We start from the raw sequence: 27,043 nt of genomic DNA, 5'->3' as shown, positions 1-27,043 counted from the left end.
ATTGCTAGCCAAATTACTATTGTATAGTGCCCCCAGAGCCGACACTTGAACCCTGAGAGTGCTTGTGGCTAAACCCATTTCTAATCCTTTCTAAGAATTCAAAAATTTTGTTAATACAGACTTTCTGGTCAATATGTGCCCCCGAGACTGCTAAGAATTTTTTCCAAATTCTAATGTACAATAACAAATTGTATTGTGGTACCGTATTAGCCAGAAAAAAATGTTTTATTGTTTTTGTAATCTTGCCTGAAGAAGGAGCCTTTGTGCTCTAAAGGCTTGCGAGCATATGATTTTCTGGTTAGCCAATAAAGGTATCACTCCTAGAATACTTCTGTCATCATTGGTCAGAAAAATATTCACTTCCAAATTCTAACAAATGTTTGTTGTAGACACCTTCCTACTCTTTAGTAATGTATTTACAAGGTTTTGAGAAAACTCTTTCCCCCTTAGTAATTACCTCTCAAATTCCATGCCGCTAGATGTAAATTGGCCACTCGTGGATGGAGAATTGGGCCCTGGGAGAGGAGATCTGGTATTTATTGGAGAATCAAGGCTGGGAAATGGACATCTTCCTCAGCCAAGGAAACCATGATCTTCTGGGTTAGAACGGGGCTACCATGATTACCCTGGCCCTGTCTTCCCGTATCTTCCCAGAACTATCGAAATTTAGAGGGGGAAAGGCATAAGTGAGACTGAAGTGCCACGAGATTAGGAGAGCGTCCACCGCATACGGGTTCTCTCTGGGGTTTAAGGAGCAGAATCGATGTAGCTTTCTATTTTCTCTCTTGGCGAAAAGGTCTATGTCTGGGCACCCCCATAATTGTACGATCTGGTTGAAGATGGTCTGATTTAGTGTCCAATCTCCCTGTCTGAGTTTGTTGCGGCTTAGGTAGTCGGCAATGACATTGAGCTTTCCTTCTATGTGAAGAGCCGTAAGAGATAGTAGATGATTTTCAGCCATCTGAAAATACGACCCGCGACCTCCATTAATGAACTAGACTGATTACCTCCTTGATGGTTAATATAGGCTACGGTTACATGGTTGTCTGAGAAAAGCCTGATGTGTCGACCCTGTAGAGGTATAAGGAAAATACTTAAAGCACGTTCTACCGCTAATAATTCTTTTAGGTTGGATGATGAATTCTGTTCGGATTAAGACCACAGTCCCTGGACCCAACTACTCTCCATGTGTGCCCCCCATCCCCTGGGGCTAGCATCTGTAGTTATTATTCGAGATACATTATTTATCCAGGGAACACCTCTACTTAAATTTGGTATGTGTGTCCACTAATGTAAAGATTCTATAGATTCAGTGGATAGTGAAAATTTACTGTCAAGATAGCCTCTCAGGTGACTGGTATTAAGTAAAACGTCCCACTGTAGTGTTCTGGTGTGATATTGAGCCCAGAGAACTGCCGGGATACATGATGTGAGTGATCCTAATAGTTACATTGCGCCTCTTACAGAGACTGATGGATTATTAATCACTCTTGTTGCCAGCCGTTGAATACTATCCACTTTTGAATCTGGAAGGCGACATTCCTGCCACCTAGAGTCTAAGACAAGACCCAGAAACTCCTGTACCTTTGAGGACTGTAAATGAGATTTTTTGAGATTAATGATCCAATCCAATTTCTGCAATGCTGACGTCACCTTCCTCAATTGTTCCGTGCAATGTGACTCTGAATGTCCCACAAGCAAAGTAGGGAATTATTAAAATGTCTTGTTCATGAAGGTGTGCCATGACCTCTACTATTATTTTAGTAAATACTCGGGGTGCGGCCGCGACTCCAAAGGGAAGTGCTCGGTATTGGAAGTGCTCTATTGTACCATTAATTGAAACTGCCACTCTTAAGAAATTGTTGGTGGTCTGTGTGTATTGGGACATGATAATAGGAGTCTTTCAAATCTAAGACAACCATGAAGCAATTGTTAAACATAAGTTTTATTTTTATTGCAGACTCCATTTTGAAGGAAGAAACCAGCAGAAAATTATTTAGGCCCTCTAAATTAATGATGGTACGGAAGGATCCGTCGGGTTTTTTAACCAGAAAGAGGGGGGAATAAAACCCCTTACCTCTCTGTACTATGGGCACTTTAATCAGCACTCCTTTTTGTTGAAGTTCCTGGACTTCTGACTCTAGTGCCAATTGTCCTGCAGAAAAAGAATGGATGGGTGTTAGACAAAATTTGTCTTGAGGAATCCTTTGGAACTCGAACTTTAGACCAGTTGCAATAATACTGAGGACCCACGGGCTATTAGAAATTTTCAACCAGGCAGGGTAGAAGGCTGAAAGTCTGCCCCCACCTGGTTCGGCAGTCATTGTGACTTTCTATAGTCCCGAGAGGTGTTAAACATATATCCTCTACCTCTTTTCCTGTTACTGTCATATCTGGATCTTTTTCTATTTGATGGTTAAACCATCCTCTATTGTAATTCCGTCTGTATGAGGGTCTTCCTAGGAAGGGGAATCGTTTTTTATTATCGCTTGCCTTTTCCAACAGTAAGTACTGGCCCAAACAAATGCGCCCCCTCACAGGGAATGCCACATAGCTTTGATCTGGCCTGTTAATCTCCTGGCCAAAATTTTATCCATAAAGCCCTACGGGCTGCATTAGAAAGGGCTGAAGATCTGGCTGCCAATTTCACAGAATCTTCAGAGGCATCTGAAAGAAAAGCTGCTGCCTCCTGAATTATAGGTAGGGAGGATAGGATCTCATTCCTAGGAACTTTGTTTTTGAGTTGATCCTCTAGGCGGTCAAGCCACACCATTAGTGACGGTGCTGTACAGGTGGTTGCAATTGCTGGTCTCAGGGATCCTGCCGACGTTTCCCAAGCATCCTTAAGAAAAACATCAGCCGTTCTGTCTAGAGGATCTTTTAGATTCCCTAAGTCCTCAAATGGAAGTGAGGTCCTTTTGCACGCTTTGGCTACTGCCGCATCCAGTTTCGGGGCCTTATCCCATGAGGATGATGTCTCTTCCTTGAATGGATACCTTCTCTTAAATGCTGGTGGGAGCGAACCCTTCCTCTCGGGCTTTTTCCATTCCCTTGTAATTAACGTCCCCATTGTGTTGTTTACCGCTTTAACAAGGCGATTAACTCTATCCAGTCGTAGACAGGAGTGACCAGACTCAGCGTCCATGGATGAAGAGGATGATGGGAAGAAATCTGAGCTTAGTTCACCCGAGTCTGAACCCAAATCCAAAACTGGGGATCTGATTTCTTTCCCCTTTTCAAAATCTGTCTTCTGGGATATGGATTTAATAGAACCCCTGATTTCTTGTCTAACCATATCCCTTAAGGTGGAAGTAAGGTCAGGGGCCTCCTTCTCTATTAAGTGTTGTATCTCGTATGCAAGGTTTACATAACCTCTTTTCATGACCATCTGGGAGCGGTTCCCCACACCCGCCACACTCCCTGTGTTTGGCCTTGGTGGAACATTTTCTCCCCTAATGAGAGAGGGAACATAAGGAGGAACAGAACATCACTAAGTGAACTTTCACGTAGATCACTTACCCAGGGTGTGTAGTGAGTGGTAACGTAGTTAGTGAGGGGTCCTTCCTAGCCAGTGATGCTTTACGGCTTGAGGACTTGTTTGGTCTCAACTTCTGAGTACTCTTAACTCCACCAGCGCGACTACTGCCACTAGATCAAGAATTAGAGAGTTGGCTGACACACGGATGCCCGTCCTAATTCCACTGGACCCAAGTGGAGGAGTACATACCATAAATTGAAGTGAAGGACAGCATCCAATCCAGGTGAAAAAGTTTTACTTTATTGTGCCAAATGCAACATTTCAACCCTTAAGTCTTTTTCAAGCTGGATTGGATGCTGTCCTTCACTTCAATTTATACTGCCACTAGATCGTCGCTGGGAGATAGCATGGGGATGCTCTGTGGGCTGAGGCTGCTGCCGCTTCTCAGGCTGCGGTGCTTCTTGCTCCGGTGACTCCATCTTGAAAATGGGTTGGAAGCATCAAGCAGCCACCGTACTCTTCTTAAATATACCCCCAAGGTACCGCCCCAAAGGGGGTCAGCAGGTTTTCCATGTGACATGTGACCCGCCAGGCACGGCCTCAGAAGCTGGCACCACATGCGGGTGAGATCATTTTAAAATGTGCAATATGCCAAATGTATATGCTGTGTCAATCCCCTTATGATTTAATGAACAGGTAAAGAGGTCTGTCTTAACGGTGCATTATGATTACAAGTGGTTGCACCAATGAGGGCTAATACCTTGGGATTTATATTGTTGACACTGCTGACCTTTTAAAAAAATCTCTACTATATACCAGTCCTTTTGGACGTATAGGTTTTGTGAAGGTCTTATGTGTGGAAAATATCCAGACCTAACGGATGTTATTTGGGTTCTGGTATTTGGTCAAACCCACTGTTTTGACATGTTGCTTTGTATATAAATCTGTATCCCATTGAAGACGAATACAGTGGGTGATTTTTGACCAGCAGAGTTATATGGAGGATGCACTGACCAGACACGACTAAGATTTGGTTCTGCAGTGAGTTTATATACACACCACATATTATAAACTAAGTTAGGTGTGTTATTACAACCAGGTAGCTGCTTATCTGTATTTAAATTGATTTTTGACAATGATTACCCTATAGGGTTATGTGCACCCCATTATTTCTTTTAGTGTTGTCTGATTTTTTGAACCTTGCACTTTTTTTCTTTTCTTTCCTTGTATATTGTATTTTCCCATACCCTTAACGGGGTTTTTAGTAAATTTGATTAACGGTTACATTTTAATCCAATACGCAAATTCTTGCTCCGGTGACTCCATCTTGAAAATGGGTCGGAAGCATCAAGCAGCCACCGTACTCTTCTTAAATATACCCCCAAGGTACCGACCTTGGAAGGGGGTCAGCAGGTTTTCCATGTGACCTGCCCGGCACCATGTTAAAATCTGGTCTCCCCCTCCCAACACCGCGCCCCCGGCTGACAATAGGGACCCCCCAAGGTTTGGCCGCACATCCGCTCTCACCGCACATCCCGCTCAGGGAGACTCCATCAGCCGGCGCGGCTCTACCGCGCATGCCTGGCCGCGTCATCAGGGAACGCCTCTTCCGGTCGCGGGCTGCGAGCAGACGCACCACTAAACATGCCAGCCGCCGCCAGGACCGAAGCGCACACCCCACAAGGACATGACCAGCTCCCTGGAAGGCCCCGCCAGGCACGGCCTCAGAAGCTGACACTACATACTCACCAGGTACCTGCGGCGATGGGTCACTAAGAAGCAAGCCCCTCTGAAGGCTGCTTCTCTCTGCTGACACCAACACTAGCAGTTCTCTTGCCGTGTGGTGCTTCCGGCGTCCTGGACAGCCCGAGGTAGGGGACCCCGTTACTTGAATTGGGCTGCCAGGACTGGGCTATTTTCTTTTCTTCGACCTTCTTCACAAGGCCTGCCTGAAGAGGTTGCCCTTTTAGGGACAGGAAACCAACTGATGCGGGAGAGAGGTGCCGCCCTTTTGTGTCTGTAGGTTTCCTGTCCCTGAGGGGCGGATCCCTTCTCTCGTGGTGCTGTCATGGAGACTGAATAAAGTTGGGTTTTTTGAGTGCGTCTTTTGCTGTTGCATACTATAGTGGATAGCAACTTATCAGCAATTCAGAAGGTGTAAAGTTTGTACCTTTAGTTTAACCCCTTCATGACCCGGCCTATTTTGACCTTAAAGACCTGGCCGTTTTTTGTAATTCTGACCAGTGTCCCTTTATGAGGTAATAACTCAGGAACGCTTCAACGAATCCTAGCGGTTCTGAGACTGTTTTTTCGTGACATATTGGGCTTCATGCTAGTGGTAAATTTAAGTCGATAATTTTTGCGTTTATTTGTGAAAAAAATAGAAATTTGGCTAAAATTTTGAAAATTTTGCAATTTTCAAATTTTGAATTTTTATTCTGTTAAACGAGAGAGTTAGGTGACACAAAATAGTTAATAAATAACATTACCCACATGTCTACTTTACATCAGCACAATTTTGGAACCAAAATTCTTTTTTGCTAGGAAGTTATAAGGGTTAAAATTTGACCAGCGATTTCTCATTTTTACAGCAAAATTTACAAAACCATTTTTTTTAGAGACCACCTCACATTTGAAGTCAGTTTGAGTGGTCTATATGGCTGAAAATACCCAAAAGTGACACCATTCTAAAAAATGCACCCCTCAAGGTGCTCAAAACCACATTCAAGAAGTTTATTACCCCTTCAGGTGCTTCACAGCAGCAGAAGCAACATGGAAGGAAAAAATGAACATTTAACTTTTTAGTCACAAAAATGATGTTTTAGCAATTTTTTTATTTTACCAAGGGTAAAAATAGAAACTGGACACCAAAAGTTATTGTACAATTTGTCCTGAGTACACCGATACCCCATATGTGGGGGGGAACCACTGTTTGGGCGTGCGACAGGGCTCGGAAGGGAATGAGCGCCACTTGACTTTTTCAATGAAAAATTGGCTCCAATCTTTAGCGGACACCATGTCGCGTTTGGAGAGCCCCTGTGTGCCTAAACATTGGAGCTCCCCCACAAGTGACCCCATTTTGGAAACTAGACTCCCCCCCCCCCCCCAAGGAGCCTATCTAGATGCATAGTGAGCACTTTGAACCCCCAGGTGCTTCACAAATTGATCTGTAAAAATGAAAAAGTACTTTTTTTTTTCACAAAAAATTTCTTTTAGCCTCAATCTTTTCATTTTCACATGGGTAACAGGATAAAATGGATCCTAAAATGTGTTGGGCAATTTCTCCTGAGTACACCGATACCTCACATGTGGGGGTAAACCACTGTTTGGGCACACGGCAGGGCTCGGAAGGGAAGAAGCGCCATTTGACTTTTGAATGAAAAATTAGCTCCAATCGTTAGCGGACACCATGTCGCGTTTGGAGAGCCCCTGTGTGCCTAAACATTGGAGCTTCCCCACATGTGACCCCATTTTGGAAACTAGACCTCCCAAGAAACTAATCTAGATGTGTGGTGACCACTTTAAACCCTCAAGTTCTTCACAGAAGTTTATAACTCAGAGCCGTGAAAATAAAAAATCATTTTTCTTTCCTCAAAAAATATTTTTTAGCCCACAATTTTTATTTTCACAAGAGTAACAGGAGAAATTGGACCCCAATAGTTGTTGCTGAGTTTGTCCTGAGTACACTAATACCCAATATGTGGGGGTAAACCACTGTTTGGGCACACGTCGGGGCTCGGAAGAGTAGTAGTGACTTTTGAAATACAGACTTTGATGGAATGGTTTGCGGGCGTCACGTTGCGTTTGCAGAGCCCCTGATGTGCCTAAACAGTAGAAACCCCCCACAAGTGACCCCTCTTTGGAAACTAGACCCCCCAAGGAACTTATCTAGATGTGTGGTGAGCACTTTGAACCCCCAAGTGCTTCACAGAAGTTTACAACGCAGAGCCGGGAAAATAAAAAAATCATGTTTCTTTCCTCAAAAATGATGTTTTAGCAAGCAATTTTTTATTTTCACAAGGGTAACAGGAGAAATTGGACCTGCATTGGCACTGCATTTTACCTGCGGATTTACCGTGGATTTCCAGTGTTTTTTGTGCGGATTTCACCTGTGGATTCCTATTGAGGAACGGGTGTAAAACGCTGCGGAATCCGCACAAAGAATTTATATGCTGCGGAAAATACAACACAGCGTTTCCGCGCGGTATTTTCCGCACCATGGGCACAGCGGATTTGGTTTTCCATAGGTTTACATGGTACTGTAAACCTGATGGAAAACTGCTACGCATCCGCAGCGGCCAATCCGCTGCGAATCCGCAGTCAAACCTGCTGCAGATCCGCAGCCAAATCCGCACCGTGTGCACAAAGCCTAATTCTAACCCTAGTTCTAACCCTAATTCTAGCCGTAACCCAAACCCTAACGCCAGGTTTACATTGCGCTAGTAGCAGCCCGTTCAGCACATAAGCTAACGGGCTGCTGCTAGCGCAAGTGCCGACGTTTGCATCGCGCTAGTGCAGATAGAGCATCTGCTAGCTCTATCTGCGCTAGCAGTGACGGACCCGGAAACGCTGCAGCCCGCGTCTCTGGGTCCGTCACTCAATGACGGCACATCCCTAGCGTACACCCATTGTGGGCGTGCGCTAGTTATGCGTCCGACATTGCTGTCAATGGCGGCCGTAACGGACTACGTTACACTGCGTTTATGCCGTGGTGTAACGTAGTCCGTCTAACGGACTGCTTAGACGCAGTGTCAACTAACTCTAACCCTAGTGGGGCAAAGAAAAGAAAAAATTTCTTTATTTTATTTTTGTCCCTATCCATGGGGGTGATAAAGGGGGGGGTTTATTTATTATATTTTTATTTTGATCGCTGTGATAGAACCTATCACAGCGATCAAAATGTACTTGTAACGAATCTGCCGGCCGGCAGATTCCTCGGGCGCACTGCGCATGCGCCCGCCATTTTCCAAGATGGCGGCGCCCATGCAGCAGCCGGATGGACACCGGGTGGCATACGGGAGGTCGGTAAGTATGATGGGGGGGGGTCGGACAGCGGGGGGGGGGGGGGCCATGGCTGGATTGTAATATTTCACCAATTTTCATTGGTGAAATATTACTATCGCTCTGATTGAAAGTGAAACGTTACTTTCAACAGCCAATCAGAGCGATCGTAGCCACGGGGGGGGGGGAGGTGAAGCCACCCCCCTGGGCTAAAGTACAACTCCTCCTGTGCCTGCAGGCCGGGTGAAATTACAGTTAACCCTTTCACCCGGCCTGCAGGAGCCCAATCCGGCCATGACGCCTATGCTGCGTCACAGGTCGGATTGGCACAGGTTTTCATGATGCATACGCTGCGTCAAAGGTCGGGAAGGGGTTAAGTAGATTATGAAATAGAAAACGCCAATTGTAAATCATGAGGTTGTTAGGCTTAAAAATGCATCACCCCCGGTTAATCATGGCTGAAGGAAAACTGTAGGCTATTGCTCTAGACAAATTTTCATAGGGAAAAAAAGCAGTAAATACAAAGGGTATATGTAATATAAAAAAAAAAAAAAAAAAGCAGGAGAAAATAAAGTAGTCTAGCCAAAGCTTGATTTTACAGCTCTTCTGATCTTTTAAAACATGCCAGATCACTTCGTACTACTCAACCCACTAAGAATATTTATAATCCTAAATATAAAATAAAAAAATTAATTATTGGCGCATCAGGTCACTTTGTAAAACAAAAAACAGGGGCTTGCTAAAGTATTCACCCCCTCCCTTCTCTGCATTTTTCATGTTTTGCAACCTCACAACCTGGAATTTTTCAGCTTTTTTTAGGGTTTGAATCAGTTCATGTAAAGAACATGCCCACAACTGTGAGCATTTGGTTTTCTTTTTATTGTGAAGCAAACAACAAATAGAACAAAATAACTGAAAACTTCAGTGTGCATAACTATTCATCTCGCTAAAGTCAGTACTGTGTGGAGCCTCCTTTTGCTGCAATTACAGCTGCAAGTAGCTCTGAATAGCTATGAGCTTTCCACATCTTGCCACTGGGATTTTTGCCCATTTCTCAAGGAAAACTGCTCCAACTCCTTCAATTAGATGGTTTCCGTTGGTGAACAGCAATCTTCAAATCTGACCACAGATTCTCAATTGGATTAAGGGCTGGGCTTTGACTACATCAGTCCCAAACATTTACACGTTTTCCCTTAAGGTACCTTCACACATAACGATTTCGTTAACGATATCGTTGCAACGTCGCGCTTTTTGTGACGTAGCAACGATCCAGCTAACGATCTCGTTATGTGTGACAACGACCAACGATCAGGCCCCTGCTGGGAGATCGTTGGTCGTTGAGGAATGATCAGGACCTTTTTTTGGTCGCTGATCACCCGCTGTCATCGCTGGATCGGAGTGTGTGACGCCGATCCAGCGATGTGTTCACTTGTAACCAGGGTAAATATCGGGTTACTAAGCGCAGGGCCGCGCTTAGTAACCCGATATTTATCCTGGTTACGATTGTAAAAGTAAAAAAAAAAAAACTACATACTCACATTCCGATGTCTTTCACGTCCCCCGCTGTCAGCGCCGGCCGTAAAGCAGAGCACAGCACCGCTGTGCTCTGCTTTACGGCCGGCGCTGACACAGTCAGTGCGGGAAGCTGACGGCGGGGGACGTGACAGACATCGGAATGCGAGTATGTAGTTTTTTTTTTTTTTTTAACTTTTACAATGGTAACCAGGGTAAATATTGGGTTACTAAGCGCGGCCCTGCACTTAGTAACCCGATGTTTACCCTGGTTACCCGGGGACTTCGGCATCGTTGAAGACAGTTTCAACGATGCCGAAGTCGATCCCCTGATCGTTGGTCACTGGAGAGAGCTGTCTTTGTGACAGCTCCCCAGCGACCACACAACGACAATTTTTTTTTTTACTCTGATAGATGGTATATTGCATTGCACAATCGCCATGACGTGCCCATACGTCATAGGTTGGGAACCCCATCTGATGCCCATATGTCAAAGGTTGGGAACCCCGATCTGATTACAACGTCTGTGTGTGCGTCAAAGGTCGTGATGGGGATAGAAGTATCCCATTGTAATCCTGGGTTTGATAAGAATGACTTAAAAAAAAAAAAAATAGGTAATTTTTATTTTCTAAAAAATAATAAAAAAAAAATGTTCAAATTTACACATTTAAACCTTATTTGAATAAAAGGTCATTTTCTTCTGATCTATTCTCTTTAATAGTGAGCCCTAAAGGGACAATTTCTTCTTTTTCTTCTTACTGCTAGATTTTTTGCCTTGATCTTTTTCTTTTACTGTAGATGTAGATCTGGAAGACCAAAACAAAATAAACAAAACAGAAATGTATTTACGACTCAAGGGAAGAATCACATGCCCATTATAATTCTGTAGTATCAAAACTGCCGCATATAAATGTACCCCAAAAATGCTTGCACTTTCTCTGGAACATAACATACCAATATATGTGCACACAATAAGTTCATAACCTGAAGCCTGTACCTACGGTATATATGGTTATGACCACTGAAATTGTGACAATTAGCTGCTAGTGGTCATAACCATATACCCAAGTTCCTGCAGCGTCTGCACATGAGGAAAGAGACATAGCGAATTGGAAAAACTATACTACATTTCTAATTGGAGGTATTTGCTATTATTACTCCTACTACATATTGGGATAGGATCTTGGAGAAGAGAACACCCCTTCAAAGACTCAATTTTGAACCGCCACATAAGAGTGTTGTCTGGCAATTTTTTTAAAAACAACCAAGCTGGAACTGTGTGAAAAAAAAATCATTACGCACCTAATCAATTTGTTACAGCAACAGCGGTGTTACTGCAATGGTCCGAGATGGTCATGATAAGTACGTCATTGGCATGACCACAGCAGCCTATCATCGACCTCAGCAGTGATGCGTGAATTTATAACACATGAGCAATGAGGGCAGAGATTGGATGCAGTGGTTATGTAAATAATGGAAGGCACGTGACCTCTGTAGGACCTGGGAAATGAGCTATCAAAATAATGTATCGGTTTTGTTGGTGTAGTATGGACTCAGCGAGTGGCCGGACACAACTTTTTACAGTGAGACTCGAAAGGTCACTGAGTGCAGCCAAAAGTGAAGGTGTCGGCAAAAGTCTAGAGCAATAGCATTTACCCTTCATCCTCAGTTGAAAAGAACAAGCATGGAAAGAACGACTGTCCTTCACTCTAGGGTCGCACATAGTGATGCCTCAGATGTCACTGTACTAGTAAGCTGTGTGCTCAGTTTAGGTGTCCGGCCACTAAATTCATACTTCACTAGCTCGATTTATTTAGAGGAGTTCAAAACAGGCAGGGAAATGGAGTGATCTCACACAAAGAAGCAGCTGAACGAGTCACTGCACGTGGAATCAGTACATTCGCTGGCCATTACCTGTGTGTGACCATCAGCTGCAGAATCTCTACATGGTTGGCCACAGCTAGTTACACAGTACACAGCAGGGGCACATTTAGAAGATTATCTCAGCACGGCAGCATGTTTTTAAAAAAAATAAATTGTGGAACTTCTTAATATTCCAAGATCTATGGATTAATAATGCCCTCTTTTTTCAAGGCACAACCCGTTTAAGCTCAAAATAAAAATAAATAAATACAAAAATTCAACCCTTTTTCCTCCCCACACACACACCTTTAGATTTTTATTTATGAACAGGAATCATTTTTTTTCCCCTGGACTGCAAAAAAAATAAAATAAAAAAAATACATTTGTTGTGCATCACATAAAGAAGTACCTGGCTTTCACTTGAGACCCAGGTTGTAGTATTATTACGTCCTCTTCCTCACTGTCAGATAACATAATAGCTGGAATAAAAGTATCAACAAATGATAAATACATGTATATGGATAGTTTCATACATACAATATGTACACAATAAATGTATACAACTACAAACAATGTTGGCATGCATTGTCAAAGAACGCTGGTTTCATCTCTCCATAGAACATTTTCTTACCATTCAGCATGGTTTATGTAACTTTTTGAAATTCAGTCGTTTTTATATGCCTTTAGAGGGGTCGTCCACTACTCTTCTAAATCACTATGTTCCCCCCTTACAAAATAACAGCAGCTATACTCACCTCCAGTACTTGTGACATTCCAATGGTGACGTCTCTGGCTCTCCCAACCATGCCAAGTCACACAACCCCTTAAGCCAACAAGTGGCTGCGTCCTTTCCCGTCCTGAGAAATCAGATATCCAGAGAAAGTCAGATCCAGCTGCTCTCACTTCCCCTAGATGTCTGAGAAGAGCTGAATTGCTGAAGGGCTTGCGAAGTGGAGGAGAGTATAGCTGCAATTATTTTATAATGGGGAACATACCAATTGAGAAGGGTTTATGAGAGTTGTGGACAACCCCTTTAAGCAGTAGGGTACTCCTTAGTCTTTGCTCACAGAGCTCTGTTTTGTTGAGCATGTGCGACGTAAAGGGTTGAAACATCACTGTAGATGTCTCCACCTCAACCTGAAGTTTTTTTTTTATGTTGTGCATGGTTTCTTTGACACATGCACATTTGTGGCCTGCTGGGGGTCATTTTTCAGGGCTCTGGCAGTGCTCTCCTTGCACAAAGGCTGAGGTAGCGGTCCTGCTGCTGGGTTGTTGCCCTCCTACGGCCCCCTCCACGTCTCGTGGTGTTCTGGCCCATCTCTTGGTAGCGCCTCCAGCCTCTGGACACTACGCTGATAGACATAGCAAACCTTCTTGCCACAGCTCGCATTGATGTGCCATCCTGGATGAGCTGAACTACCTGCGCCATTTGTGTGGGTTGTAGAGTCCGTCTCATGCTACCACAAGTGTGAAAGCACAACCAACATTCAAAAGTGACCAAAACATCAGCCAGAAAGCATTGGTACTGAGATGTGGTCTGTGGTCCCTACCTGCAGAACCACTCCTTTATTGAGTGTGTCTTGATAATTACCAATAATTTCCATCTGTTGTCTATTCCATTTGCACAAAAGCATGTGAAATTGATTGTCAAACAGTGTTTTAATTCCTAACTGAGCAGTTTGATTTCACGGAAGTTTGATTTACTCGGAGTTATATTCTGTTGTTTAAGTGTTTCCTTTATTTTTTTTGAGCAGTGTATATAAAAGATGTGGTATCACTGCAATCGAACTCATCCGAAGTACAAAATCCAATAGAAAAAACCTTCGGCCCAAAATCATGAAAATGCTGATAAATTTGAATTTATTCAACCGACCCCTGTAGAGCAGAGTAAATTCCAATGTTTAGGCCTATCCGGCCTTTATCATTCACAACATCGTAACTCGGGCGGGACTATGTCACTTCCTCGTCCTTTTCTTCCTATATATACACCAGGGGATCTCTTCCGGCTAAATTCCAGTCTCACAGACGCGCTGACGGTTACCTAGCAGGTGTTGTATCCATTTTTTTTGCACATTTTATATTGATTTTCACGGTTAGATATCTTGGTTAGTATTCTCCTCCTTCATTTTCCTTTCTACAGGTTCTTTTCCCTTATACTATGGACAAGACACTAGAACTATCTGCATAGCCTTGATGTTCGTTTGCTAATTAGGCAGGCCTTTGACATATTTACAGCAGACAATGCAAGTCTACTTGTCATATTGCATGATTATGAATCCTACTCTCAAGCTAGCAGGAGTGGGAGCCCCCCATTACATATCAGGTATCATGTACTATGATAGGAGAGTATTATCCGTTTGTCCTTTTTTTTTTTACCTTAGAGATAGAATTTACCTGAAGAATCTGCATCTTCCAAAATGTTTACTGAATATTCTACTGAACGTTATATGGGATCTGACGAGGGCAGGCACATTCAGCTTAGAGTGGCCATTGACTGTGTCAATGGTACCAGGGATTCCCAGCCAGTCTCCCATGCTGGTACTTGCTCAGCCTCAAGCTGCTTGGCATTTGCGATCTGACGAGGGCAGGCACATTCAGCTTAGAGTGGCTATTGACGTTATATGGTCATATTGTAAATTTGATTATTATCATTGTTTTTTGTTATGTAATTGTGAAAATAATTTTATGAACCAGCTTTGGTTATATTTGATATATAATATAGACATTTATATGGTATATCTTGTAGTCTTTTGATATGTTTTCATTTTATTACCTGCCAATTTTTGTTACAGATTTATGTAGATTTCTATGATGAAGGCCGGACAGGCCGAAACACTAGAATTTACTCAGATTTACAAGGGTAAGTTGAATAAATTCAAATTTATAAGCATTTTCATGATTTTGTGGCGAAGGTTTTTTCTATTGGATTTTATACCTTCCTTCAGAGCACTAGATGATTACTTATCTAAGAAGTGTAAGTTTTCTTATATATTTTATATCCAAAGAATAAAGATGTGTTTTAAATTTTACCACACGGACCATGAATTGCTGTATTCTGTCTCCCAAAACTCAGAATGGAAAGCGATCAAAAAATGTCATGTGCCCGAAATGATACAAATAAAAACTTCAACTCATCAAAAAAACACGCTCTCACATGAATCTGCCGGCAGATATATAGGAAAATTAAGACAATTAAATTTAAAAAAACAAAAAAAAAAACAGTTTTTAGTGTGTGACAGCAGATAAACCTCAAAAACTGATATAAATCTGGTATTGCTGTAATCACACCAACCCGAAGAATAAAGCAGTCTTCTCAATTATACCGCACAAGAAATAAAAAAAAAATCTTAAACTAATGTTTATTTGTTCATTCTGACTCCTAAAGATCTCAGTAAGGCTCGGTTCACATTTAACCTGCATGTTACACTGAGCACTTACACCAGGGTGTCTGTGTAAATCTCTGAAATACACGACTGAGACAAAGCCCTAGACTGAACATTCCCTACAATGAGGCCGTCTGGCCTATGGTACAATGTCTGTCTTTTTTTGGTGTGCAGAAAAGCACGGTTGACCATTGTTTTGTGCCCCTCTGAAAAGGACACTGCTGAACAAAGGCCAGATGGTGTACAGAGTAACACTGCTACCTCATTAAAGTGAATTGATCAATCAGGGGTTTCACCCGAATTATGTCATTCGGAGATTTAAATGAAAACCCAGATACAAGTGCTCAGAGCAGGGCACAGGATAAAGGTGTTCCAAAATGCCCAGTCTGTTCAGTCATATGTTAACGGACATCTAGGGGTTTCCACATTACTGGTAGCACAAAGGCTCTGGAAAAGATACATTACTTCTAGCCACCCCAAAGAAATCCAAAGCTCCCAAATCCAAATGCCCCCCTCCTCCTGAGCCCTACCGTGTGTCTAAATTGCAGTACGGGAACACATATGAGCTGGACACTACAATGTACAATATATTTCAGGAGATACAGTGTTTTCAATGGTTTACTTAAAGGGAATCTGTCACCACATTTGACCTATCTTTACTATTAATATGGGCATATATGCTATCGAGTGCTGAGGAGAGTGATTCCTGTGTGTCTCATATCAGATGCCTCCTTGCTGAGAAATCATCTTTAATCACGTTACATAGATGACGTCTTCCAGGCTCTGGGAAAGATGGTGCCTGGAAGATAACTCTGCCTCCAGAGCTTATTTTAGATGAGGGGGAGTTACCAGTGTGATGTGTAATGGTTACCAGTGTGATGTGTAATGGCCGCTCTCTTCTCTCTTGATCTCACTGCAGAGCTGTGTGTGATTGTAACTGACACTTCTACAAGTTACTCTCAGCTTCAACTTCCATCTCACAGGCAGACAGGGCTGTAATATTATTACAACACAGCAGAGATTAAAGAGAAGCAAAAATATGCTTGCAAGTAGACAAGTTCATTTCTCCTGTTCTGTGTTAGTTACTTGTCTCACACTGGTAACTCCCTATCATGTAAAACAAACTCTGGAGCCCGGAGTTATCTTCCAGACAGCGTCCTCTCCAGAGCCTGGAAGAGGTAATTTATATAAAGTGATAAAAGATGATATATCAACAAGACATCAGATATGAGACACACAAGTATCACTCTCCTCACCAGTCTATTACCTGTATGCCCATATTAATAGTTTAGATAAGTCAAATGTTGTGACAGATTCCCTTTAATATTCAAGGGTTCAAACAATGTTGGCTGCAACTGAATAATGCAAAATGACTATCTATTGAACCATTTGTTACTAAAATATAGTAGGATTCACTTCTTGTCGTCCATGCTGCAAATTGAGTGGAAAAGTCCATGTTCTAGAATCCTATTACCAGTATTCTGTGGTTATTATTTTAATTTGAGTCAACCTGTCATCACCAGAAAAATGTTATTCAATCTGTCGACATAATGTTACACAGCAGGAGGAGCAGAGCAAATATATATAGTTGTGTGAGAAAAGATTCAGTGTATCCTGTATTCATCATTTATACTTCAGTGGGCGGCTCTATCAGTGATTGACAGCTATCGCTATATGCACACTTACAGTGGGTACGGAAAGTATTCAGACCCCTTTAAATTTTTGACTCTGTTTCATTGCAGCCATTTGGTAACTTCAAAAAGTTCATTTTTTCCCATTAATATACACAATGCACCCCATCTTGACTGAAAAAAAAACAGAAATGTAGATATTTTTGAATATTTAATAAAAAAGAAAAACTGAACTATCACACAGTCGTAAGTATTCAGACCCTTTGCTCAGACACTCATATTTAAGTCACATGCTTTGTGATCCTCCTTGAGATGGTTCTACTCCTTCATTGGAGGCCAGCTGTGTTTAATTAAACTGATAGGACTTGATTTGGAAAGGCACACACCTGTCTATATAAAACCTAACAGTGCATATCAGACCAAATGAGAATCATGAGGTCAAAGGAAAAGGCCAAGGAGCTCAGAGACAGAATTGTGGCAAGGCACAGATCTGGCCAAGGTTACAACAGAATTTCGCAGTGCTCAAGGTTCCTAAGAGCACAGTGGCCTCCATAATCCCTAAATAGAAGAAGTTTGGGACCACCAGAAGTCTTCCTAGACCTGGCTGTCCAGCCAAATTGGGCAATCGTTGGAGAAGAGCCTTGGTGAGAGAGGTAAAGAAGAAACCCAAGATGACTGTGGCTGAGCTCCAGAGATGCAGTAGGGAGATGGGAGAAAATAGAATTAGACTTACCGGTAATTCGGTTTCTAGTAACCCACCACGACAGCACACCTGGAGGATGTTACCCCTTTCCTAATAGGGGCAGGAAATGACAAAGAGGTTAAATAACCCCTCCCTCATCCTCCCCCTCAGTGTTATTATAAAGGACCACAGGAGAAGGAATGCTTCAAATTATATTTATTCTTTTCAGAACGTATATTAAGCAAAGGGAGGGATTACTCCTGCTGTCGTGGTGGGTTACTAGAAACCGAATTACCGGTAAGTCTAATTCTATTTTCTCTAGTGACCCCCCAAGACAGCACACCTGGAGCAGTACCCAAGAGTAACATTTAGGGAGGGACTATAGCTCTAAGGACTTTTTCTCCGAAGGCTACCGTATTTTTCGGACTAAAAGACGCACTTTTTCCCCCCCAAAAAAGGGGGGAAAATGGGGGGTGCGTCTAATAGTCGCAATGCAGGCTTACCTAGGTGGCAGAGGTGCGGTGGCAGAGGTGCGGTGGCAGAGGTGCGGTTGCGGGGGTGTGGCGGCAGAGGAGGCGCAGTAAGCGGGGTCCCTTTCCCCGGTATGGTGATGCAGCAGGCCCGGTATGCAGCAGAGCCGGGTGAATCCTCTTGTTATCGGTGGTGGCGGCCATTTTCCGGAGGCCGCGCGTGCGCAGATGGAGCGCTCTGCTTCCCGGGGCTTCAGGAAAATGGCCGCCGCGATCTCCATCTGCGCACGCGCGGCCTCCCGCGGCCATTTTCCTGAAGCCCCGGGAGCAGAGCGCTTCATCTGCACACGCGCGGCCTCAGGAAGATGGCCGCGCCCACCGATAACAAGAGGATTCACCCGGCTCTGCTGCATACCGGGCCTGCTGCATCACCATACCGGGGAAAGGGACCCCGCTTCCTGCGCCTCCTCTGCTGCCACACCCCCGCCACCGCACCTCTGCCACCGGACCTCTGCCACCGCACCTCTGCCACCTAGGTAAGCCTGCATGGTACGCCAGGGACCCCTCTCACTGCACCTCCTGATCCCAGCACCTCCTGATCCCAGCACCTCCTGATCCCAGCACCTCCTGATCCCAGCACCTCCTCATCCCAGCACCTCCTCATCCCAGCACCTCCTCATCCCAGCACCTCCTCATCCCAGCACCTCCTCATCCCAGCACCTCCTCATCCCAGCACCTCCTCATCCCAGCACCTCCTCATCCCAGCACCTCCTCATCCCAGCACCTCCTCATCCCAGCACCTCCTCATCCCAGCACCTTCTCATCCCAGCACCTCCTCATCCCAGCATCACCCCACCTTGCCTCCTGTGACCCTGCTCTGCCACCGCCATAAGATACTGTAAATTCGGACAATAAGACGGACCCCCATGTTATAAAAAATCTTTTTTTCTGCAATTTTCACCCCAAATTTGGGGTGCGTCTTATGGTCCGGTGCGTCTTATAGTCCGAAAAATACGGTAAGTCTTCTTTTGACATCAGGTCTAGCTTGTAATGTTTGGAAAACATATGGACCAAGTACCATGTAGCAGCTCTGCATATTTGCTTGATGAAAGCACGTGCTTTCTCGACCCAGGAGACAGCTGTTGCTCTGGTAGAATGGGCTGTAAATTTTTCTGGCGGTGGAAGGTCCTGGATCCGATAAGCCTCCAAGATTGCTCTCTTGATCCAGTTGGCAATTGTAGATTTGGAAGTTTTCTTCCCTTTATTCTGGCCGTGAAGATGAATAAACAGGTTCTGATCCTTTCTGATTTTCTCTGAAGCTTGGAGATAGAGTAGCATTCTCTGAACATCCAAAGTATGGAATTGTTCTTCTTTCTCACTCTTTGGTTCCTGATAGAAGGAGGGGAGAATTATCTCCTGCGACCTGTGGAAATCAGAGACAACTTTTGGGAGAAAGGATGGATCCAATCGCAGGATAAGCCTGTCTTGTAGAATCTTCATGTAGGGCTCATTGATTGACAGGGCCTGTAGTTCCCCTACTCTCCTGGCTGTAGTTATTGTTACCAGGAAGGTGGTTTTCCAGGCGAGTTTATCCATGTTTATTGATGACAAGGGCTCAAAAGGTGGAAGTGTAAGTCCCTTCAAGACTATATTGAGGTCCCAGGGTGGGACTATATTTATAGACCTTGGAGATATGCGGGATGCTGCCATCATAAATCTTCTTATCCATCTGTGGTCGGCTAAAGATTGGTCAAAATACAAGCTCAGGGCCGCCACCTGTACCTTGAGGGTGCTGGGTCTAAGACCTTTTTCCAGCCCATCCTGTAAAAAATCCAAGATTCTGGCTGGATTCGGACGGTCTGGGTTAGGCCGTTCGGGAGCATTCCATGTAATAAAGTCTTCCAGATTTTTTGGTAGATGGAATTGGTTACCTTCTTCCGGCTCTTTTGTAGTGTCTTAATTACCTTTTTTGATAGCCCTCTGGTCCTCAGAATTGAGAATTCATAAGCCAGGCGTTCCGGTGTAATATCTCGGGATCTGGATGAAGTATTGGCCCCTGACAGAGAAGGTTCTTGACCGGAGATAGTTCTATCGGTCCATCTACTTTTAGGCTGATGAGGGTCCCGAACTAGCTTCTTTTGGGCCAAAATGGAGCCACCAGGATTACCCTGACCCTTTCTGTCCTTATCTTTTGTAGGACTCTTGGTTCTATGGTTGGGCCAATGCGTCTACACCCAGCCCAGGATTGGTTGGATCCAGTGAGAAATACTGGTCTACCTTTGTGTTCTGACCATTTGCGAACAGGTCCACCTCTGGCTGTCCCCACCTTCTGGTCAGTATTTGAAAAACTTCCGAGTCTAGACTCTTTGTTCTGCTCAGGAAGTCGGCCTGTATATTTATTTCTCCTTTTATGTGTAAGGCAGACAGTGAGGGAACTTGTTCTTCGGCCCACGAAAATATTCTGGCTGATATTGTTTTTAGATCCTCGTATCTTGTACTTCCCTGATGGCGAAGGTGGGCAACTGTTGTCATGCTGTCCGAGTATATTTTGATATGGGAATTCTGAACAAGAGTTACTGCTGCTCTGAGGACCTCCTCTACCACCTTCAGTTCTCTGAAGTTCGAGGATCGTTGGCGTATCTCGGTTGGCCAGTATCCCTGAAATATGTGTTGGTCTACTGTAGCTCCCCAACCTCTTTCGCTGGCATCTACTCTTATAGTCACCGCTAGGTCCTGCGACCAGGGAACTCCTCTGATTAAGTTCTCCTTTTGTAGCCACCATGTCAATGAGGACTTTAAGTTAGGTGGTATTCAGATCCTTTTGTCTAGAGAATCTGGGGATCCGTCCCAGTTTGTCAGGGTATGAGTCTGGAGTATTCTGGTGTGGGCTTGTGCCCATGCCACCATCTGGATGCATGATGTCATGGTCCCCAGAACCGACATGGCCCATCTTAAAGATACCATCTTTTTGTCCCGCAACATTCTTATCTTTGATGTGAGCAAGGTCCGTTTTTGTTCGGGTAAGAAAGATGTTTGGTTGTGAGAGTCTAGTAGGACTCCTAAAAAAAATCTTTGTTGTTGACGGAACCATATCCGATTTCTTGTGATTCACTATCCAGCCTAGGGACGACAAGATCTGAACTGTCGTTTGAAGATGCTCTTGTAGAATTGGAACTGTGGGAGCCACTACCAAGAGGTCGTCGAGGTACGGAATTATGCATATATGCCGATTTGTTTTTTTATTAGGAATAAGTTTGAATAATGACCTCTGTTCCTCTCGTTCTCCGGGACTGTGGAAATCACATTGCTGACTAAGAGATCTTGTACACCCGCTATCAATGTGGATTGTAGCTTTCGTGTCGATAAAAATGTTGTTTTTAACATTTTTGGAGGATATAATACAAACTCTATCCCGTCTCTGACCGATCTTAAGGTCCACTGATCTGAGCAGATCTTTTGCCAGTATGGGAGGAAGTTTGAGATACGACCCCCACCATGATGGCGTCATTGCTTTCTTTGATTTTGGGGTTGGGGAAGAAAAAGATTCCTGTCTATTCCCCCTTTTGGATAACTCCAATGCTCCAACTTGCCCTTTCCCCTGTATTGAGGAGTATGCTCTTGTTGAGAGCAGAAGGGTCTTTTCCTAGGGTTTCTAGGCTCTGGTAAAGTTTTCTTTTTGTCTGAGGCCTTCTCCAGTAGATCATCCAAGGCAGGCCCAAACATATACTTTCCCTTGAAGGGAATAGAACACAGTCTCATCTTTGAAGTCATATCCCCAGACCAAGATCTTAGCCAGAGTGCTCGTCTCACGGAGTTTGACAATGCTGATGATCTCGCAGCCACCCTCACAGATTCTGCAGAGGCATCTGCTAGAAAGCCTGTCGCTTTCTGGAAGATAGGTAGGGAGGCTAGAATATCTTCTCTGGGAGTACCTGAGGACAAGTGCTCTTCTAGTTGTCCCAGCCAGCGGTGCATTGACCTAGCTACACAGGTAGATACGGAATTGATGTTCAGTAAGGATGCTGACGTTTCCCACGACTTCCTTAGTAGTCCGTCCATTTTACGTTCCAGAGGATCTTTCAACTGGGAGGCACCCCCAATGGTAGCGTGTTTTTTTTTAGCTACCCTAGCAATCTGGACGTCCACTTTTGGAATCTCCGACCAGCATGAAGCTGTCTCGTCATCTACCGGAAATTTGTCCTTAATCTCAGCCTTTTTTCTGGGGATTCCCACTCTTCTAGAGCGAAGTCACGGATATTTTTGTGAATGGTAAAAACCTGTTTTTTCTTAGAACGGAGACCTCCGAACATCTCTTCCTGTACTGACTGAGCCATTTTCTCTGGATTAAGCTTTCTTTTCTTAGCTTCCGGAGGGACACTAGGAAAGGGTGTGGGTTGGGAAAGGGTGGCCAGAGAGGTTTTAGGGTATGTGCACACGTTCAGTTTTTTTCACGATAAAACCGCATTAGAAACTGCAGACATATGCATCCTATCATTTAGAATGCATTCTGCAATTTTTGTGCATATGATGCGTTTTTTTTCCGCGAAAAAATCGCATCGTGGTAAAAAAAAAGCAGCATGTTCATTAATTTTGCGGTTTTTTTTCGCGGTTTTCCCGCTATTTTATGCATTTGGAAAAAAACGCAAGAAAAAACGCATCAAAAAGGCGCAAAAAACGCATGCGGATTTCTGGCACAAATGTCAGGTTTTTGTCAGGAAAATTTCTGCCAGAAATCCTGACGTGTGCACATAGCCTTAATCTCGTGCTGGATTAAGCCTTTAAAGGGAACCTGTCACCCAGTTTTTTCAGTATGAGATAAAAATACCTTACCAAAGTCGCCGTTTTCGCCTGTCAATCAGGCTGGTCTGGTCAAATGGGCGTGGTGACATCGCTGTTTCTTCCCCCAGATCTTGCTCATCTTTCTGTTGGTGGCGTAGTGGTGTGCGCATGCCCAACTGCCTAATCCACTGCGCAGGTGAAGAAAAAGAGCGCGATCTGCGCTATTCCCCTGGTTCGCATCTCGGCTTCAGATAAATGGCCGCAGCGATCTCCATCTGCGCACGCGCGGCATCCCGCGGCCATTTTCCTGAAGCCCCGGGCAGCAGAGCACTCCATCTGCGCACGTGCGGCCTCAGGAAGATGGCCGCCCCCACCGATAACCAGGGGAATAGCGCAGATCGCGCTCTTTTTCTTCACCTGCGCAGTGGATTAGGCAGTTGGGCATGCGCAAACCACTACGCCACCAACGGAAAGATGAGCAAGATCTGGGGGAAGAAACAGCGATGTCATCACGCCCATTTGACCAGACCAGCCTGATTGACAGGCGAAAACAGCGACTTTGGTAAGGTATTTCGGCAGCATAGGTGGGGAATCAGGGTACACAAAATACACTATTGTAACGCACAGCTCAGGCCCTATTTAACGGGGTGACAGGTTCCCTTTAATCTCTTCCATGAGAGATGGCTGCTCTTCCCTGATAATTTTCTCTGTGCACTCTTTGCACAATGCCTTCTTGTACGAAGAGGACAGATTTTTCATACAAACTGCGCATTTGCGCGTAGCTTTAGATTTGCCTCCTGATGCAGGTTCCTTGTCCCCCTGAAATAAAGGGCAGAAGGAATAATAAGATTGTAACCCGAATCAGGGAGTGGACACCCGGGGCCAGACTACTTACTGGGGCCGGGATGGTGCTGGGATCTGCAGATGCAGAGCACAAGGAAGCAGACATCTCCATGATTTTCACCACACAGTGGTCCTACCTGAGATGCCTTCTTGTCCGGGGCTCTGAAATAGGAGACCGGACCGCAGCACTTGTCCTCCAGGTCAGAGGACCTCCTCCTCCGATGTCCAGATGTGTGTGGGGGAGGCCGCTGACATCATCCACGCGGTTTCTATCATGCGTTCCAGCGTGGAACGCAAAAGGACCTTCCTATCCGCTGAAGCCGGCATCTGACGTCACATTCTGCCGCCGGCTTCAGACCGGAAGTCATCGCATTGCGCGCACACCGCCAAAGGAGAAGGGCTGGAGAGCTCCGAGAGGCCTCCAGCCGAAGAATGCCCCCAGACCTCGCCCTGAAGGTGCGGACTGGTGGCAGAAGTCCCGAGTCCGGCGGAGACAGGAGCAGCAATCGGGGAACAGAGTTAAGTCTGCTCCCCTGCATCAGCAAACTTTTACACCCCCCCCCAATGACTGCTGCCGGCACAGTATACCTGGGATGACCTCTTCATCCCTAGTAGGGACAGGAAAAAACACTGAAGGGGAGGATGAGGGAGAGGTTATTTAACCTCTTTGTCATTTCCTGGCCCCATTAGGAAAGGGGTAACATCCTTCAGGTGTGCGGTCGTGGGGGGTTACTAGAGAAAGTTCCACTGCAGCCCTCCATCAGTCAGGCCTTTATGTCAGAGTAGCTCGATGGAAGCCTCTCCTCAGTGCAAGACATATGAAAGCCTGCATAGAGTTTGCTAAAAAAAAAAACACATGAAGGACTCCCAGACTATGAGAATTAAGATTCTCTGGTCTGATGAGACGAAGATAGACCTTTTTGGTGATAATTCTAAGCTGTATGTGTGGAAAAAACCAGGCACTGCTCATCACCTGCCCAATACAGTCCTAACAGTGAAACATGGTGGTGGCAGCATCATGTTATGAAGGTGTTTTTCAGCTGCAGGAACAGGACAAATGGTTGCCATTGAAGGAAACATGAATGCGGCCAACTACAGAGATATCCTGGATGAAAACCTCTCGCAGAGTGCTCTAGACCTCAGATTTGGCCGAAGGTTCACCTTCCAACAAGATAATGACCCTAAGCACACAGCTAAAATAAAGGATTCAGAACAACTTGTGACCATTCTTGACTGGCCCAGCCAGAGCCCTGACCTAAACACAATTGAGCATCTCTAGAGAAACCTGAAAATGGCTGGCCACCAACATTCACCATCCAACCTGACGGAACTGGAGAGAATCTGCAAGGAAGAATGGCAGAGGATCCCCAAATTCAGGTGTGAAAAACTTGTTGGATCATTCCCCAGAAGACTCATGGCTGTACTAGCCCAAAGGGGTGCTTCTACTCAATACTGAGCAAAGGGTCTGAATACTTATGACCATGTGATATTTCAGTTTTTCTTTTTTAATAAGTTTGCAAAAATAACTACATTTCTGTTTTTTTTCAGTCAAGATGGGGTGCAGAGTGTACATTAATGAGAAAAAAAATAAACTTTTTTGAATTTACCAAATGGCTGCAATGAAACAAAGAGTGAAAAATTTAAAGGGGACTGAATACTTTCCATACCCGCTGTATACAGAGATCACTGTCAGTCACTGATTGGACACCATCTGGACAGAAAATTCAAGAAAGCACAGAGGGATTAATGAATAAAACACAGGTTAGACTGAATCTTTTTTCACAAAACAGTGTCTCAATCTGCTCTGTTCCTCCTGCTCTGTAACATGGCGCTGACAGATTGGATAGCATTTTTCTGGTGACAGGTTCTCTATTATCAGATCATGAAAGGGGACAAGTCATGTTGGGCGGTGTCAGAGCTGCAGGCAGCAGAAAGACACTATACATTATTCTTCCTCAGCGCTTTTCCACGCTTCCTACAGATAGGACTACATGTAAAACGCAACAGGTTCCCTTTAATGGAAAGTGTATAATCCTTATAAATATGCATATCAGTAAAGAGAACCATACCTTCAGGGTTTTTCTTTGCAGGTTTGTCAATAACTTTATGGCTTTCTGGAAATACTGAGGAAGTCTCAAGATCATCATCTTCCTCATCTTCTGACTCCTCTATATCGCCCCATGCATTTCCAATGCCCTCTCCAATCTGGGCAGTACCAGCAGCCAACACCACTGGCTTTGTAACACTAATGAGAGCGGGTTAGGGAAATGTCAGAGACTAAATGATTATTTTTTAAAAATTTGGTCAGAATCATTTGAATATTTCTCACAATTCATGTTTTCACTCATTTAAAAAAAAAAAACACAAGAAAAAGGATACACATCGGAAGGTGGCTCGGATCTAGAAATAATTTCCTCAGCTTTGCCTTCGACATCGGAAGTATCCACCGGACTTTTTTCGATTTTTAAGGCAGTTATTTTTTGATCAGGCAATGACTCTGCAAAGCCAAATTTGCCTCCCTCCTTCCTAAAAAACAAACAAAAAAAAAAAAATGTGGAGGGAGAAACATAATATAACACAATACGGTTCACTTTCTCCATCAACTTCATATTTGTTTTCACTGACCTGACTTTTTTGTCATTTTCCAGGGCTTTCTGGATTAGCTCGGTTATCTCCGCCACCTTTACACCTGCTACTTTACTGCACCTCAATACCTGGAGAGATAGTGGGGTACAGAACAAACACATTCAGCCATTTCTCATTACAAAAATTAAAATCAATGTGAAGATTTACTCCTGTTGGGAAGAAAAATACAGATGTACGAGGACTGACAATATAATGGCTGATCCCCAAGCCAAAAACGGATAGAGGAAAGGAACCCTACAAACTGCTAACATGTGAAGCACCTGATGTCTACAACCCGCAGAGTAATATGATCATGGCATCAGTATCTGGAAGCAGAAAAAAGACAACCATTTTCCAACTATTTCATATGCAGCTTATGCAGAGCAATGCTTAGGCTTTCTCACACATACTTTCTTGTAGCGTTCTTTTTTTTCCTCAATTAACGTTCCTTGAATTTTCCTCATCACTTTTAAAAGAACTTTGTCAGCACACAATGACTGTTCAAACTAAGTCCTGCAGCTAGATGCTTCACAGCGGGGTCAATCATTTAAATAGCTTCACATCTGCTTGTTTTCCCCCTTATTTCCACCCCCAGCTCTGGCTTCATAGGGCCAAGGAAGGGTAGAGATACTAGATGGAAACCAAGCAAGTCACAAGGTGTATATATAAATGTCTGGCCCCACCACGAAGCACTGAGCGCCTGTACTTGGATTCAACGGTCATTCTGTGCCGACAGAGTACCTTAAAAAAATGATGTGAAAGCAATACATAAAGGG

General features: G+C 44.2%; 1 protein-coding gene across 2 annotated transcripts in view; it reads right to left on the bottom strand.

Annotated features, from left to right (window-relative positions):
- Nucleotides 1-10,595: 10,595 nt before the first annotated feature.
- The window catches only part of EXOSC9 (exosome component 9), a 56,406-nt gene continuing 39,958 nt past the window's right edge, over nt 10,596-27,043 (bottom strand). For both annotated transcript variants that reach the window (XM_069743884.1, XM_069743885.1), the window contains exons 8-12: nt 26,268-26,356; nt 26,022-26,168; nt 25,712-25,887; nt 12,264-12,333; nt 10,596-10,797 (exon numbers count right to left, since the gene is read on the bottom strand). In XM_069743884.1, the coding sequence (XP_069599985.1) occupies nt 10,719-10,797; nt 12,264-12,333; nt 25,712-25,887; nt 26,022-26,168; nt 26,268-26,356 (561 nt within the window). In that variant the 3' untranslated portion in view covers nt 10,596-10,718. The remainder of the gene's footprint in view (nt 10,798-12,263; nt 12,334-25,711; nt 25,888-26,021; nt 26,169-26,267; nt 26,357-27,043) is intronic.

The sequence above is a fragment of the Ranitomeya imitator genome, chromosome 1 (genome assembly GCF_032444005.1).
Source record: "Ranitomeya imitator isolate aRanImi1 chromosome 1, aRanImi1.pri, whole genome shotgun sequence".
Lineage (NCBI taxonomy): Eukaryota > Metazoa > Chordata > Amphibia > Anura > Dendrobatidae > Ranitomeya > Ranitomeya imitator.
The sequence above is the reverse complement of the archived record's forward strand: the minus strand, read 5'-3'. Positions and strand labels throughout refer to the sequence as shown.